At 36.0% G+C, this 14,848-nt stretch overlaps 1 protein-coding gene across 1 annotated transcript in view; it reads right to left on the bottom strand.

Moving 5' to 3' along the window:
• Positions 1-14,848, bottom strand: part of DYNC2H1 (dynein cytoplasmic 2 heavy chain 1) — a 315,287-nt gene that overhangs the window by 66,048 nt on the left and 234,391 nt on the right. Inside the window, exon 84 of the mRNA XM_054592495.1 lies at positions 13,741-13,857. Within this exon, the coding sequence (XP_054448470.1) occupies positions 13,741-13,857 (117 nt within the window). The remainder of the gene's footprint in view (positions 1-13,740; positions 13,858-14,848) is intronic.

The raw sequence follows: 14,848 nt of genomic DNA, 5'->3' as shown, positions 1-14,848 counted from the left end.
ATATAAAGAGAAGAGTGGATTGTGAAGAATAGTAAGAATGCCATAGGATTTCAGCATTTTTATCTGTTTAGATCAGTGATTTTCAATTTTTTCATCTCATGGTACATATAAGCTAATTACTAATATTACGTAGCACACCAAAAAATATACTTTTGCTGACCTGACAAATATAGATACAAGTTTAATTTGTTCACACTGACATCTATTGTTGTGTTGGCTGCTGTCATTTTTTAATTTTTACAATCTAAGGGAAAAGAGGTCAGTGCCCCTGAATAAATAGTCAGGTATTGCATGTTTTAAAAATTCTTGCAGCATACCAGTGATCTGTGGCACACCAGTTGAAAATCGCGGGTTTAGAGCAAAGAACAGAACATTTTATTCAAAATGGACCTACAATGGATAGATTTATATCTTCTTCCATGCCCTATTAACAAACAATGTATATTTTTTTCATGACAATGCTTCTTGGTATGTTGATGCGTATGACTGACTTGCAGAAAGACAGTAAGACAGCACAAAGCATGTACATTGTTTTAAAGTCTGAGAAGGCTCTAACTTTCCTAATATTAGGAAAACTGGCTCATAACCTTAAGGCTGAAAGGAACAGTGCACATTTCAAAAGTCAGTTCATAGATTCAGTGAGAAATAATTTTTTAAAAAGCCCAACACTGCATAATATCATTACTTAAGAGAAAAAGAAAGTCTACAAACAAAGCATAATTACTTAAGAGATAGATACATACACCTTATTTTACAATTGCTCAAAATAAGAAATAGGGAATTTCACCTTCTGTCTTTAGCACAAGAATACACTGCTAAAAGCAACTAAATATAATGAATACGATATATAAGCATCTTCTTAACATACACAAATTAACAATGACCTGAGAAGAAAGTAAGGAACAATAAACAACTAAGTGGTGGGATTTTCACCACATCCCAAAAGTGAACACAAGGTATTCTGGATTATAGACAGATTATTAATATCACCTCAGTAAATAATAAGTGTATTGTCTCTACACCTTTGGGATGGTCAGGTGAGAGCCAGATCAATGATCTTATACAAGGATCCAGATGCACTGCAAGTACAAGGTTGGGAAAAGTGGTTATTCTCTATTTTTAAAGAGGAAGGAGGCAGGTGTCCTCTTCCCCTCCAGAGAGAACTGTTCTAGGAAGAAAATGGGCTTGAATTCTAATCAACACTGTGGTGTTTAAGTAACATTCCTCAGAAGCTAAGTGCTCTAGAGAGCCTTCAGGTTTAGGATTTATCCCTTTTGACATGTAAATACCCAGGGAGATAATGCTCTAGTCTCTCTACTCTCTGGGGCTTCACAAGAATTTAGAGTTATAAACTTGGACCCTCTCAGAGAGATAATAAAAGTTTTTTTATCCATTCTGATCAGAGCAATTACCTAGGAAAATGGTTGCAAAGCTAATACTAATGGTGTGTGAAGAGTTACGTAATAAGGCTAGAACTTTTTAAGGGGACAGGAAAAATCCAGAAAGGTTTTACTTCTCCACAGTAAGGGTAACAGACTGGCAAGCAAGTTGCTAAAGTTCACTGACACTAGTGAACCTGACATTTATTATCCCTGGACATGAGCCTGGAGGCCAGAGATAAATTTAGTATTTGTTAAAGGCTGAAGAGGTTAAAACAAGTCCTTCAAAAAAAAAAAACCACCCCTCCCCCAAAAACTCCAAATGACTACACCCTCAGTAGAAGGTGAAATAGAAAATGCTGATTTCTAACCATCACCTCTGTCTCTAAGACTACAAGGAAAATTTCACATTTACAGTTTGGTACTAATTAGAGAGGGGAGGGAATGTGTAAAAATCTCTCCTCAATCACAATTGTCACAATTGAAATTTTAATGTTAGTTTGTACGCACTACCTTGGATGTTACAATAAGCTTCAAAAAGATAATTTAATCTATATGGGTACAGACTAGTGGTATGTCAAAGTATTTGAAAAGAGCCTAATTCTGACCCTGACCCAAACCAAACCCTAATCTTACACTCTAAATTGGATATAGAACCCATTTAAATTCTAAGCCACAAATAATTCCTATAATTATAGTTACCAATATAATTTAGCAGTTCATGGTTTTAATAAAAATACTATACAGGTAAACAAGGCATTAATATGAAGTTATCATATATAATGGAAAAAAATCAAATATACAAAGAATTCAAATACGGGAGTAATCACACATAAAACACAAAAACATTTCTGTTATGTTAAATATTTTAAGAAATGATAAAAAACATTGCAATAAAAAACAAGATTTGGAAAAGAAACAGTCTTTAAAAATAAAATAATTACAATGTAAAATGTTAATACCAGATTAAGCTTAGCTAAAGGGAATGAGTGAACTGGAAGAGAGACCTGTAGAATTGATTCAGAATGCATCTCATAGGAAAAAAATGGGAAACAGGGGAACACAGCAGAGGAGTGAGTGGAAGTCACACTAACCTCCTCCCAGGACCAAACTGGAACTGCCACTAAATTGTGGAGAAATCACCCAGAAAACAACGGAATGATAGAGAGGAGCCTTGGAGACTCGGACAGACAGTGGAATCAGCTTTCGCACATCTTAACGGGTGAGAAGTGTGGTGGAGGCTCCAGAGGGTGGGCTGCATGCCCAGGGGCACCAGCACCAGAGAGATATTGAAATAGCCAATCTCTTGTCACAAAATTTCAATTGTGACAATTGTGATTGAGGAGAGATTTTTACACATTCCCTCCCCTCTCTAATTAGTACCAAACTGTAAATGTGAAATTTTCCTTGTAGTCTTAGAGACAGAGGTGAAGGTTAGAAATCAATGTTTTCTATTTCACCTTCTACTGAGGGTTCCCTCAGTTGGATCCCCCTAAGAAGAACAGGGTCTGAATCATAAGCAGGGACCTCTAGCCTACAACATCAGAACCCAAAAAACCACGCAGACAAAAGACAACCGTGAAAAGCATAGTGGTGTTCTCTGCCAGAGACAGGTGGTTGGAGATGCAAAGAGACATTTAAAGGGCCAACGCAGAAATTTGTAGTAGCAGCCATCCTCCCTGGTCTCTGGGCAGAGGCAGGAGCAGAGTGGGTGGAGCCCGAGGAAAGATTGGTGAGGAAAGCTTTGGGGAGAGAACTGAGACGGTGGCCAGCCAGGCCCTGGTGATGACTCATCTCCCACTCCACAGCTTCCATTTGGATGGGGCATAAAGGAAGTAATAGCCCTGCCCTCAGAACACTCCGCCCCAGCCAGGAGTGGTGCGCAGGTCTGGGTGCTGAGTGCAGAGCGGCCGGTAGAGATAGTAGGTCCCTGGATGAAGGAGACATAGAGCTGCCTAGAGACCCTTCAGGAGAGGCTGGACACGGAGGTGTTGGGTAGAGAAATGAGGGAGTAGCCAGGGGGGATCCCAGTGCTGACTCCTTGCCCATTTCGTGGTCTCCATCTTGCTCAGGCAGACCACTTCCCTGAGTGGCAGCAGCCTGTAAGGACACAACAGTCCTGCCCTCAGGAGGCAGTGCCCTGCCCTGTGGTGCCTAAGCCTGATGGCTAAGGGCAGAGTGACTAGATTAACAATTGCAGGAGACAGACACAGACAGTAGATTCCTGGAAAGCTCAAACAGACTGCCTAAGCTCAGACAGGGTAAATAACTGACATCATCAGAGGCACACCCAGAAGAAAAGAGAAAAAATAAATAAAAGACTCACCTACCACCATAGAAGTTCACACTACAAAGTCAGGAAATTAAGACAGATCAATTTAAGAAGCAGGAGCAAAAAAGAAGAAGAATCTCACAAATAATGGAAAGGAAAAGAAACATCCCCAAATAAGGGGAAAGGACTAATCCCCACAGAGTGAACTAAATGAAAAAGAGGCAAGTAAACTGTCATATATTGAATTCAAAATAATGGCTCTAAGGAAGCTCAATGAGCTCAGCCAGCTCAAAGAGAACTATGAGAAACTGCAGGGAAACTATCAGGAACATACTGCAAACTATATTAACACGGAAAAGGACATAGAAACTATCAATAAGAGACAAGAGGAAATGAAGAATACAATTTCTGAATTGAAGAACACAGTAGAAGGAATCAAAATCAGAACAGATGAAGCAGAGGATCAAATCAGCGAGCTGGAGGACAAGGTAGGAAAAAGCTCCCAGAAAGAACAAGAAAATGAAAAAAAGACTCAAATAGCATGAAGAAGCATTTAAGGAAATGCAGGACAACCAGAAACGCAATAATATCCATAATATGGGGATATCAGAATGAGAAAAAGAGGAGCAAGATGAGCAAAAAGTAATGAAGGAAAACTTCCCTAAATTGGAGGCAAGAAAAAGTCTCACAAGTCCAGGAAGCTCAGATAGCATCATTCAAGAGAAACCCAGTGAGGTTCACTCCAAGACACATCATCGTTAAAATGGCAAATATCAAGACAAAGAAAGAATCCTAAAGGCAGTAAAGGAGAAACAGGTAGTAACATACAAGGGAGCCCCGATACAGCTAGCAGCTGACTTCTCAACAGAAACACTACAAGCCAGAAGAGAATAGCAAGAAATATTCTAAGTAATGAAAAACAAAGGCCTGCAACCAAGGCTGCTCTACCCAACAAGACTCTCAATTAAAGTAGAAGGGGAAATAAGGAACTTCCCAGACAAAAGAAGGCTAAAGAAATACGTCTCCACAAAACCAGCATTGCAAGATATTCTAAAGGGACTGGTTTAAGAACATGAAGAAAGAGAGTGAGAAAGAGAAGAACACAGGTACAAAGAGAAAAATGAATAAGTTTCTATCAATAATAACTTTAAATGTAAATGGACTAAATGCCCCAATCAAAAGACACAGGATAGCTGAATGGATAAGAAAATATGACCCACACATATGCTGCCTACAAGAGAACCACCTCAGAACAAAGGACCTACGCAGATTGAAAGTAAAGGGATGGAAAAAAATATTCCAAGCAAATGGGCAAGAAAAGAAAGCAGGGATAGCAATACTTATATCAGACAAAATAGATTTCAAAACAAAGGCCATAAAAAGAGACCCAGAGGGACACTTTATAATACTTAAAGGAAAACTCTATCAGGAAGACATAAACATTGTAAACTTACATGCACCCAACATAGGAGCACCTAAATATATAAGGAAAATGTGGAGGACTTCAAAAAAGATATAGACAGCAAAATGAGAATAAATGGAGCATGCCTCAACATAATAAAGGCCACATGTGAAAAACCTACAGCCGACATCATACTCAACAGGCAAAAACTAAAATCTTTCCACTAAGATCGGGAACAAGACAAGGATGTCTGCTTTCACCACTTCTATTCAACATAGTATTCAAAGTCCTAGCCACAGTGGTCAGACAAGAAAAAGAAATAAAAGGCATCCAAATTGGAAAGGAGTAAGTAAAATTATCATTATTTGCAGATGACATGATAGTGTACATAGAAAACCCTACAGACTCCACAAAAAAAATACTTGACTTAATAAGTGAATATGGCAAAACAGGGGATACAAAGTCAACATTCAGAAATCAAAGGCATTTTTCTATACCAACAATGAAATATTAGAAGCAGAAATCAGAAAAAAAAATCACATTTGTTATAGCAACAAGAAAAATAAAGTATGTAGGAATAAATTTAACCAAGGAGGTAAAAGACCTGTACACAGAAAACTATACAACACTAAATAAAGAAATTAAGGAAGACACAAATAAATGGAAGAATATACCATGTTCAGGGACTGGAAGAATTAGCATCATCAAAATGTCCATACTACCCAAAGCAATTTATAGATCCAAAGCAATCCCTATTCAAATACCAATGACATATTTCACAAACATAGAACAGACATTTCAAAAACTTATATGGAACCATAAACAACCCCAAATAGCCACAGTAATTTTGAGAAAGAAAAACAAGGCAGGAGGGATCATGATACCGGACATAAAACTATATTACAAGGCCACTGTAATCAAAACAGTCTGCTACTGGCACAAGAACAGACACATAGATTAGTGGAACAAACAGAAAGCCCAGAAAAAAGCCCATGTCTATATGGTCAATTAATATTTGTTAAAGGGGGCAGAAGCATAAATTGGAGTAAAAATAGCCTTTTCAAAAAATGGTGTTGGGAGAGCTGGACAGCTACATGCAAAAAATTGGAATTTGATCATCAGCTGACACCATACACAAAAATAAACTCAAGATGGATAAAAGACGTAAATATAAGTTGCGGCCCCATAAAGGTCCTAGAGGAGAACACTGGCAGGAAACTCTCAGATATCCCACACAGCATTTTTTTTCACCGATATGTCTCCTAAAGCAAGGGACATAAAGGAAAGAATAAACAAGTGGGACCTCATCAAAATAAGAAGCTTCTGTACAGCTAAAGAAAACACCAACAAAATAAAAAGGGAACCAACTGTATGGGAAAATATATTTGCCAATGATACATCAGACAGTCGTTTGTTCTCCAAAATATATAAAGAACCCACACAACTCCACCCCAAGAAGACAAACAATTCAATCAAAAAATGGGCAAAGGACCTGGGCAGACACTTCTCCACGGACAAGATACAGAGGACCTAGAGACATATGAAAGGATACTCAGCATCACTAGCCATCAGAAAAATGCAAATTAAAACCACAGGGAGATACCACTTCACACCGGTAAGAATGGCCGTCATAAACAGATCAACAAACAACAGATTCTGGTGAGGCTGTGGAGAAAAGGGAACCCTAGTGCACTGTTGGTGGGAATGCAGACTGGTGCAGCCACTGTGGCAGTTAGGAATTTCCTCAAAAAGCTAAAAACGGAACTGCCTTTTGATCCAGTGATTCCCCTGCTGGGATTATACCCTAAGAATCCCAAAACACCAATTCAGAAGAACCTATGCACCCCAATGTTCATAGCAGCACAATTGACAATAGCCAAGTGTTGGAAGCAACCTAAACGCCCATCAGTAGATGATTGGATCAAAAAACTATGGTACATTTCCACAATGGAATACTATGCAGCAGAAAGAAAGCATTACCCTTCGCGACAGCATGGATGGAACTAGAGAGCATTATGCTTAGTGAAATAAGCCAGGGGGCCAAAGACAAATACCATATGATCTCACCTATAAGTGGAACCTAACCAACAATACAAAGATGCAAGGAAAATATAACCAGCAATATTGAAAGAAAAAAGAAAACAACAGGGTCAAGAGGGAAGGAGGGGGCGGGGAAAGGAAAGGGAAGGGTCAAGTGAAGGAACATGTATAAAGGACCCATGGACAAAGCCAAAGTGGAGATGGACTGGGGGAGGGAGGGGGGCAGGGGAAAGTGGTGGCATGAAGGTGGAGAGAAATGTATTTGAATAAAAAAATAAAAAAAAAATTAAAAGAAAGAGAAAAAAGGGAAATATGAGAAATAAGATACAAGATGAAGAGAGAGAAAAATCAAACATGTATTTAATTAGAGTTCAGGAAGAGGGAAAGAGTAACATGGAGTCAATATTTATATAAATGATGCCTTTTTAGGTACTGATGAGCAATACTGATCAAAATTCAGAAGTCATTAAATCTTAAGCAAGATGTAAAAATGAATGCATTATAGAGATAAAAAAATCAACATTGAATTTCTTCAGATTAGAACTGCAGAAAACTAAGGCAAAGATATTTTAAAAGCAGCAAGAAAGAAAAGATAGAGCAAAAGAGCAAAAAGTGCTTTCTGAACAGCAAAAATGAAAGTCAGAAAAAAGCATAATTTTATCTTACTATATCTTCAATATAGTGAGACAACAGCTGTAAATATAAAAAACATGTAATTTTGAAACAGAGTATAAATTAAAGGCATTTTCAGATAAATAAGAACTCCTAAGAGTTTTTCGCCAAAGAACTATTTCTATACTTGTGGCATAAGGGATATGACACCAAATGGAAATGCCTGGGAGGCAGGAAAGAATCAAGGACAATATAACTGTAGGAAAAGAAAAACCACTCAAAGGGCTAGTATGCAGACCCACTCAACATGGAAACCAGCCCCAAAAAACCACATTGAAAAGCACGCAGACCATAGGTGAAGGAGATCCACCTGCTACTCAAGAAGTTTCCGCTAGAGGGGCAGGATTCAGGTGGGTCATTCCATGAAAAGTGAGAGCTGGTGGGAGCCATTTTCTGCAGTCTTAATCTATCTTGATAATACTGGCAATGCTGGGGAGCCAATCTGAAATTCTCTCTCAAACCACCAGAGCCAGCAGGTGTGCCCACTGAGAGCCTCACCCACCCCTGCAACCAGGATGCAATATGCAGCCTACCAGGCACCGTCCCTGCCCAACAACAAGCCACACGTCAGTAAAAAAGCAAATTTCAAATAAGCAATTTAACTTTGCACCTCAAAGAACTGGAAAAGAAAAAAACAATCCAAATTCCAAATTGAGAGAAAGAAAGAAATAGTAAATATCCAAACAAAAAATAAATAAATGAAACAGAGACTTTAAAAAAAAGACATTGATTACTAGTAATGGATTAAGTCATTAATCAAAAACCTTCCAACCAAAGTCCAGGAATAGATAGCTGCACCAGCAAATTCTACCAAATATTCAAAGAAGATTTAATTAATAAAATGAAAAGGAGGCAAAATTTCCAAACACATTTTACTAAGCCAATATTACCCTGATACCAAAACTAGACAATAATGCCACACACAAAAAATAAAATTACAGGCCAGGCCAACAACCATGATACACATAGAAGCAAAAATCCTCAACAAAACATTAGCAAACCAAATGCAACAAACATTACAAGGCCATACTCTTATACCGTCATTACTGGAATTTATTCTAGAGATGCAAGGATGGTTCAACACTCACAAATAAACACAATACATCACATCAACAAAAATCATATGACTAATCAATAGCTGCAGAAAAAGCATCTGACAAAATTCAACATATGATAAAAACTTTCCACGAAATGATTATAAAAGGACGTACTGCAACATAATACAAGCTGTATAGAACAAGCCGACAGCTGATATCATAATCAAAAGTTCAGGAACAAGAAAAAATTGTGTCATTTTTTATTCAACATAGCACTCCTGATTGTTCTCCTTACGTCCTCTTTATCTTATTCAAAACTCATATCTACACAATAGCCAGACAGAACTTACGAAATTATAAACAGGATTGTGGCAACTTGATAATTAAGGCTTTTTCATGGCTTCCCATTGCTCTTGGAATAAAATAGAAACTCCTTATTCATTCTTAATCATTCCCCTTATCTCATTCCACACTATCCTTTAGTCCCTTTACTCCAATCCAACTGGCATTAGGTTTATTGAACACGCCAAGCTTTTTCTCTTCTTGGGGAATTTGTGCATGATGCCCATTCTGCCTAGAATGGCCTTCCCCTCTGACTCTGTCTGGCTGCATCTCCTCACTGCTTACTCTCAGATTCTGTTTCACATCTCAAGCAAGCTATTCCCTAACTATCCAGTCCAAAATATGTCTTCTCTTTTTTCTTCATAATAGCATCTGTCCTTTCCTTCCACAGGTGCTATTTTTATTATTTGAAATAATTTTTAGTAATATATTTATTTACTTATTTTCTTGTTTAATTAAAAAACGTCTCTCTTACAAACTAACGGTAAACTCTACAGGGCAGGCACCATGACTGCCCACAACACAGGCCCTAGCATAAATCCACTGAAACAAACTAGGTGCTCAATTAAAATACTCTGAATGCATGACTGATTAGTATATAATTATACAGATAATAAAAGCAATCTTTTTAGAAAAGGGGCAAATGAAGTAGTGGTCATTATAAATCTTTGTACCATCAATAAAAGTAAAATGAATAGTTAACAGAAAATGCTTCCATACGCCATACACAATTATAAAGGCTTTACATACATTAACTCCTTTAATCTTTATGAGATGCCAATGAAGTAAGTATTACCATTATTCCCATTTTATAGGAAAAAGAACTGAGGCACAGAGAAGTTGAGTATTTTTTTCCTAAGTTACATAGCTAGTATGTACTAGAGATATGATTTGAACCCAGAAGTCTGGCCCTGGATGTCACATTCTTATACTACTAGGTTAGATCAGTGATGAGCATTAAAAATATTTAACTGCCAGGTCCCCTACCAGCTGACACAAGGAACATCCATTCAGAACAGAAGCTGGCTGTATCTAAGTGAAATGGCCGTGGAAGTAAGTCAGCCTTGACTATACAGTTTCCTGCAAAGTCTCTAAACAAATTCTCTTCAATCTATTCACCAGAAAACATACAAATTTTCCATCTAGTGGGAACTTTTAACAAGCCGTATTTACTGGATCCCTCAGCAGGAATTAAAAATAGTTATGCCCTAATAATGGCATTATGTACCAAGGCAAATAATTTCATAATTCAAATATTTTTTATATTGACATATAACTTCAAAAACTAAAAGTTTTATTTTAGGAAAGAAAATTATATTCCTTTTTAAGTAGAAATTCTTTACTTATGTTGCTTCGTGTAAAGAAATAACTAGTAAATAGGAAATTTTAAAAAAGTGAATTTTCAACAGATTACTAAAAAGAGGCTGATGTACTAAGCTAAAGATGAAAATAGGAACTAGACTGATCCTTTCTCACATGTATCATTTCTGTAAACCTACACATTAGTTTGTGAGCTTCTCAAGGACAGAGCAAAAATGTACTCATTTTTATCACCACAGTGTTTGTAATGCATATCTCTGCAAGTTATAAAGTGTTATTTGTGTTAAGACTACCAAGAATTTTTAAAATGTTATCCCACTGAACAGAGAGAAAGGAAAGTCTATGCAGAGGAAATCAAAAGTACAAATATTAAAAAAGTAGCTGGCATGTTAAAAACAACAAAGCCCCCAGCAAATATTGAGGTGTAGAAAAACATGACACATTTGGTACAGAGAAGTCAGAATGAATACAGACAGCCATTCTGGGATGAGATCACCAATGCCCATGCTAACAAGCTGGCATTTTATTTTATTCCTAAGCAACCAATTGACTTTTCAAAAAGGTGAATTATATGACCAAAAAAGAAATTAAGAATATGGAATATGAACTCAAAAGTGTGGATCCCAGGTTTAACCCAAAGTCACCTATCTATCTTTAGTAAGAATAATAAAAGCCAAAGGAGCCACATGCCAACGGGTTCAAAAAATTACTACAAAATCTACATTTTAACCTTCCCTTTGATTCTTTGTTTTAGGTTGGGATTCCTTGTTTCCTTCTCCTCTGTGTGGCATTTTAGAATGATGACTCAATTCGAGAGTTTACTAGGCTTATAAATAGGATTTTATATGACTTTATATGACCTTTATATGAGCTTATAAATAGGACTTATAAATATGACCCCTACAATAAAACTTTTCAACATCTTACACTTTAATTGGTGTTTCTTTGCCTAAATTACCTCTATGATGTTGCTGTGATGTTTTACTCTAACCAGGCACCTTCCCTTTTTCCTTTGTATGTAGAAATTGAGGAGTGAGTGTGTGTATTATGTATGACATGAATCCAACATCAGAGAGCTAGTAATGGGACTATATATCTACATCCCAAATAAGAAAAATGAAGAAATGAAGAGTTGGAAAATAAAAAAGATAGAGGATTAATGAGTTTCTAATATTGGGTTGGGTTTTAGAAGGCAAATTATATATATCTTTGAAGTCCCTCCTGTGTTCTTCTTTATGTAATAACAGAAAAAAAATTCTCCAGAGTTACAAAAAAGGTATCTGTATGTATTATCGAAGGGGGTAGGAATGAAAGGGATGGGTCAATAATAAAATATGATGGACATGATGGAGAGAAGCAGGTAGGGCAAGAAAGACTAAACAACATATTCCAGAAAATGTCACACAGTGGGAAAAGTCAACTTCAGGAACTTTAGGAATTGCCTAAATTTAAAAGAATACAGTCCAAGGAAAGTGAGTTAGTAGGTGATACAACTCAGCAATGTGAGATGTCTCTTGCAACTTCACAAATGTTCATTAAAAAGACAAGATTCAGCACGTGCTACCCTAAAGTATGACACTTTGGTACACTGAATATTTTAAATGGAAGGAATGTGAGAAACTATAGGGGCAGAGAAAGAACTCTCTTGACCTTACTGTGAGGTCAAAGCCCTCACATGTGAGCTGTGCCCACTCTATGGCCCTAGAAAGAAACATGCTTTTCTCGGAAGATAGAGGGATGTGTCGAGAGCAATCTAAAACAAGCAGGCCTTGCTAAGTTCTCCCCAGTTTACTCCTTTTAGCTTATACCTCCTTTGTCCTATCATATTTTTCCATGACTTTACATGCTTCATCAAACCTGGTATAAAAATGCTCAGGTTTAACCACTTCTCCAGGTCTTCATTTCCTTATGAAAGCTCTCATGTCACATACAATTTATATTAAATAACTTTGTATACTTTTCCTTGTTAATCTGTCTGTTGTAACAGAGACTCAGCTGAGAATCTAAAAGTGTAGAAGAAAAAAGAAATTTCTCCTCCTTCACATTACAAAATAGTATCACTGAATTTCTTGTGGAATATTTAGATAAAAACAAGAATATCCAATGATAATTCAGAAGCAATAACGGAAAAAATTGTAAGAAATTAAGGTGACAAAATCATGGAGTAGACTTCAATCTTGTAATTCTGACGAAAAGAAAGTCACTCACAGATACCTGGGCTATGTCTCTAAAATGTAAGATGAGATCTTTGCAATAATCAGGATTACTTTTACAATAGGTTTTGTTATTTAATAAGGGATAAACTCAGTCAATTATTCTAATCATTCAATTTCTATCTTATTCTCCAAATAAAGACTGAAAATTTTACATTATTTTTCTCAGAATAAATAGCTGTATTATATAATATACATACATATGAATATATATTTGCTTGTATATGTAAACACATTTTAAGAATTCCATGGGAAATCATCAGAACATTAAAAACAGCCAATGTCATATTAAAAAAAGTCTCTGACTGCTACAAGGAGCTGAGTCTTGACAAGGAGAACATTACCCAAACATCAAGATAAAAAATAAATTGCTAAAGGAGATCAATGAACATTTGTGTAAATCTGGTAATTACTTGAAGATAAGCAAATGTTGGTTTAAAAAAAAGAGAGGGTAAAGAGTATTAATATGAAGAATGGAAATCAGGGTCATGAGTTCATGGTCAGAAATCTGAGAAGTATTTTTATATTATTATTAAACATTTGAATTATAAAGTTATAATTGTTTAATTTCACACAGTAAATCCTTATTCAATAGAAACAGCAATCATAGTACCCTAATGGCTTTGACTAGTGAGCTAACTACTCTTCTATTGTATACAATATAACTATTCTACAATACAAAAACAAGCTGAATCCAGTTGAAAAATTGTTTTTCCTTAGCACTTTCATTCCATGGACATACTTCACCCTTAATAATAATCATTGACTTTATAGAAAGAAAGAGAAGCCAAGATGTAAGCAAAATAGATAGCAGGTATAGAAAATGATATAGGCACATGCCCAGGACAAGACAAACTGCACTGGTTGCACTGCTTCCTGGATTGATCTACTTCTATTAATATAATTTCCTCCATCTCATTCCAGGATATGGTATATATTATGAACAGATCAATGCAAAATTTTACCAACATGGACAATTTGTATATAAAACTGGAAGAAAAGGATAGGGAGAAAAAAGAAAAAAAAAAAAAGAAAACAACCAGAAGGATATTCTACTACTAACCTGGTTTAGTTTCTTCCAGAGATTGAGGACAGGAGAAAGTTCATTAGACCAGATTTCTCTATCAAATTTGCAACCAGCTGTTACTGATCTGCCCAAGATCCTCAACTGTGAAATAACCTGAATGAACAAAATAAATAACAATAAATGAAAATGACTTCAGTCAAACTGAAATAGCATAGGTACAAAAGAGCTGTATTTATTTTATAAAAATGAAGATCAAACATAAATTTTAATCCTGTAATCTCTGTTCAATTTGCTTAATATTTTAATGATTTATTTAAGCAGTTAAAAAACAAAATAACCTAAAAACAGTATGGAGACTCCTCAAAAAATTAGGGATAAAGTTACCATATGATCCAGCAACCCCTCTCCAGGGTTATCTATCCCAAAATTTTGAAGACATTTATTTGCAGATATATGCACCCCTATGTTCACTGCAGCATTATTCACGGTGGCCAAGACATGGAAATAACCTTAATGTCCTTCGACAAATGATTGGATAAAGAAGATGTGATACATAAGAAAAGATGAAGCACTGCCATTTGTGACAACATAGATGGATCTTGAGAATATCATACTCAGCGAAATATGTCAGACAGAAAAAGTCAAGAACCACATAATTTCACTCATATGTGAGATAAAAAATCTAAAAGCAACAAATAAACAAAAAACTAACAAACAAACAATATCTCATAGACATGGACAACAATATGATGGTGACCAGAGGAAAGAGGGGTCGGGTAGTAAAGGGCAAAGGGGGTCAAATATATGGTGATAGAAGAATTTTTGACTTCAGGAGGTAGGCACACAATGCAATATACAGATGATGTATCATAGAATTGTATGCTTGAAACCTATATGTAGATAATTTTATTAACTAATGTCACTCCAATAAATTTAATAAAAAATTATATATTATAATGTCTCTTATCTGAAATGCTGTTTCATTAACCAGAAAGCTCTAATTATCCATTATTAATAACCTCTTAGTGTCTCTATTTGTTCATTTCTGAAATCCAATTTTTTTTTCAGTTTGATTGGTTTAAATTTCATAATTTCAAAATGCTGATAAATTACAGATAATTTTTGTAAAATATAGAATGACAGG

The sequence above is a fragment of the Pteronotus mesoamericanus genome, unplaced genomic scaffold, assembly GCF_021234165.1.
Source record: "Pteronotus mesoamericanus isolate MK-2021 breed Mesoamerican mustached bat unplaced genomic scaffold, CSHL_Meso_final scaffold_36, whole genome shotgun sequence".
Classification (NCBI taxonomy): Eukaryota; Metazoa; Chordata; class Mammalia; order Chiroptera; family Mormoopidae; genus Pteronotus; species Pteronotus mesoamericanus.
The sequence above is the reverse complement of the archived record's forward strand: the minus strand, read 5'-3'. Positions and strand labels throughout refer to the sequence as shown.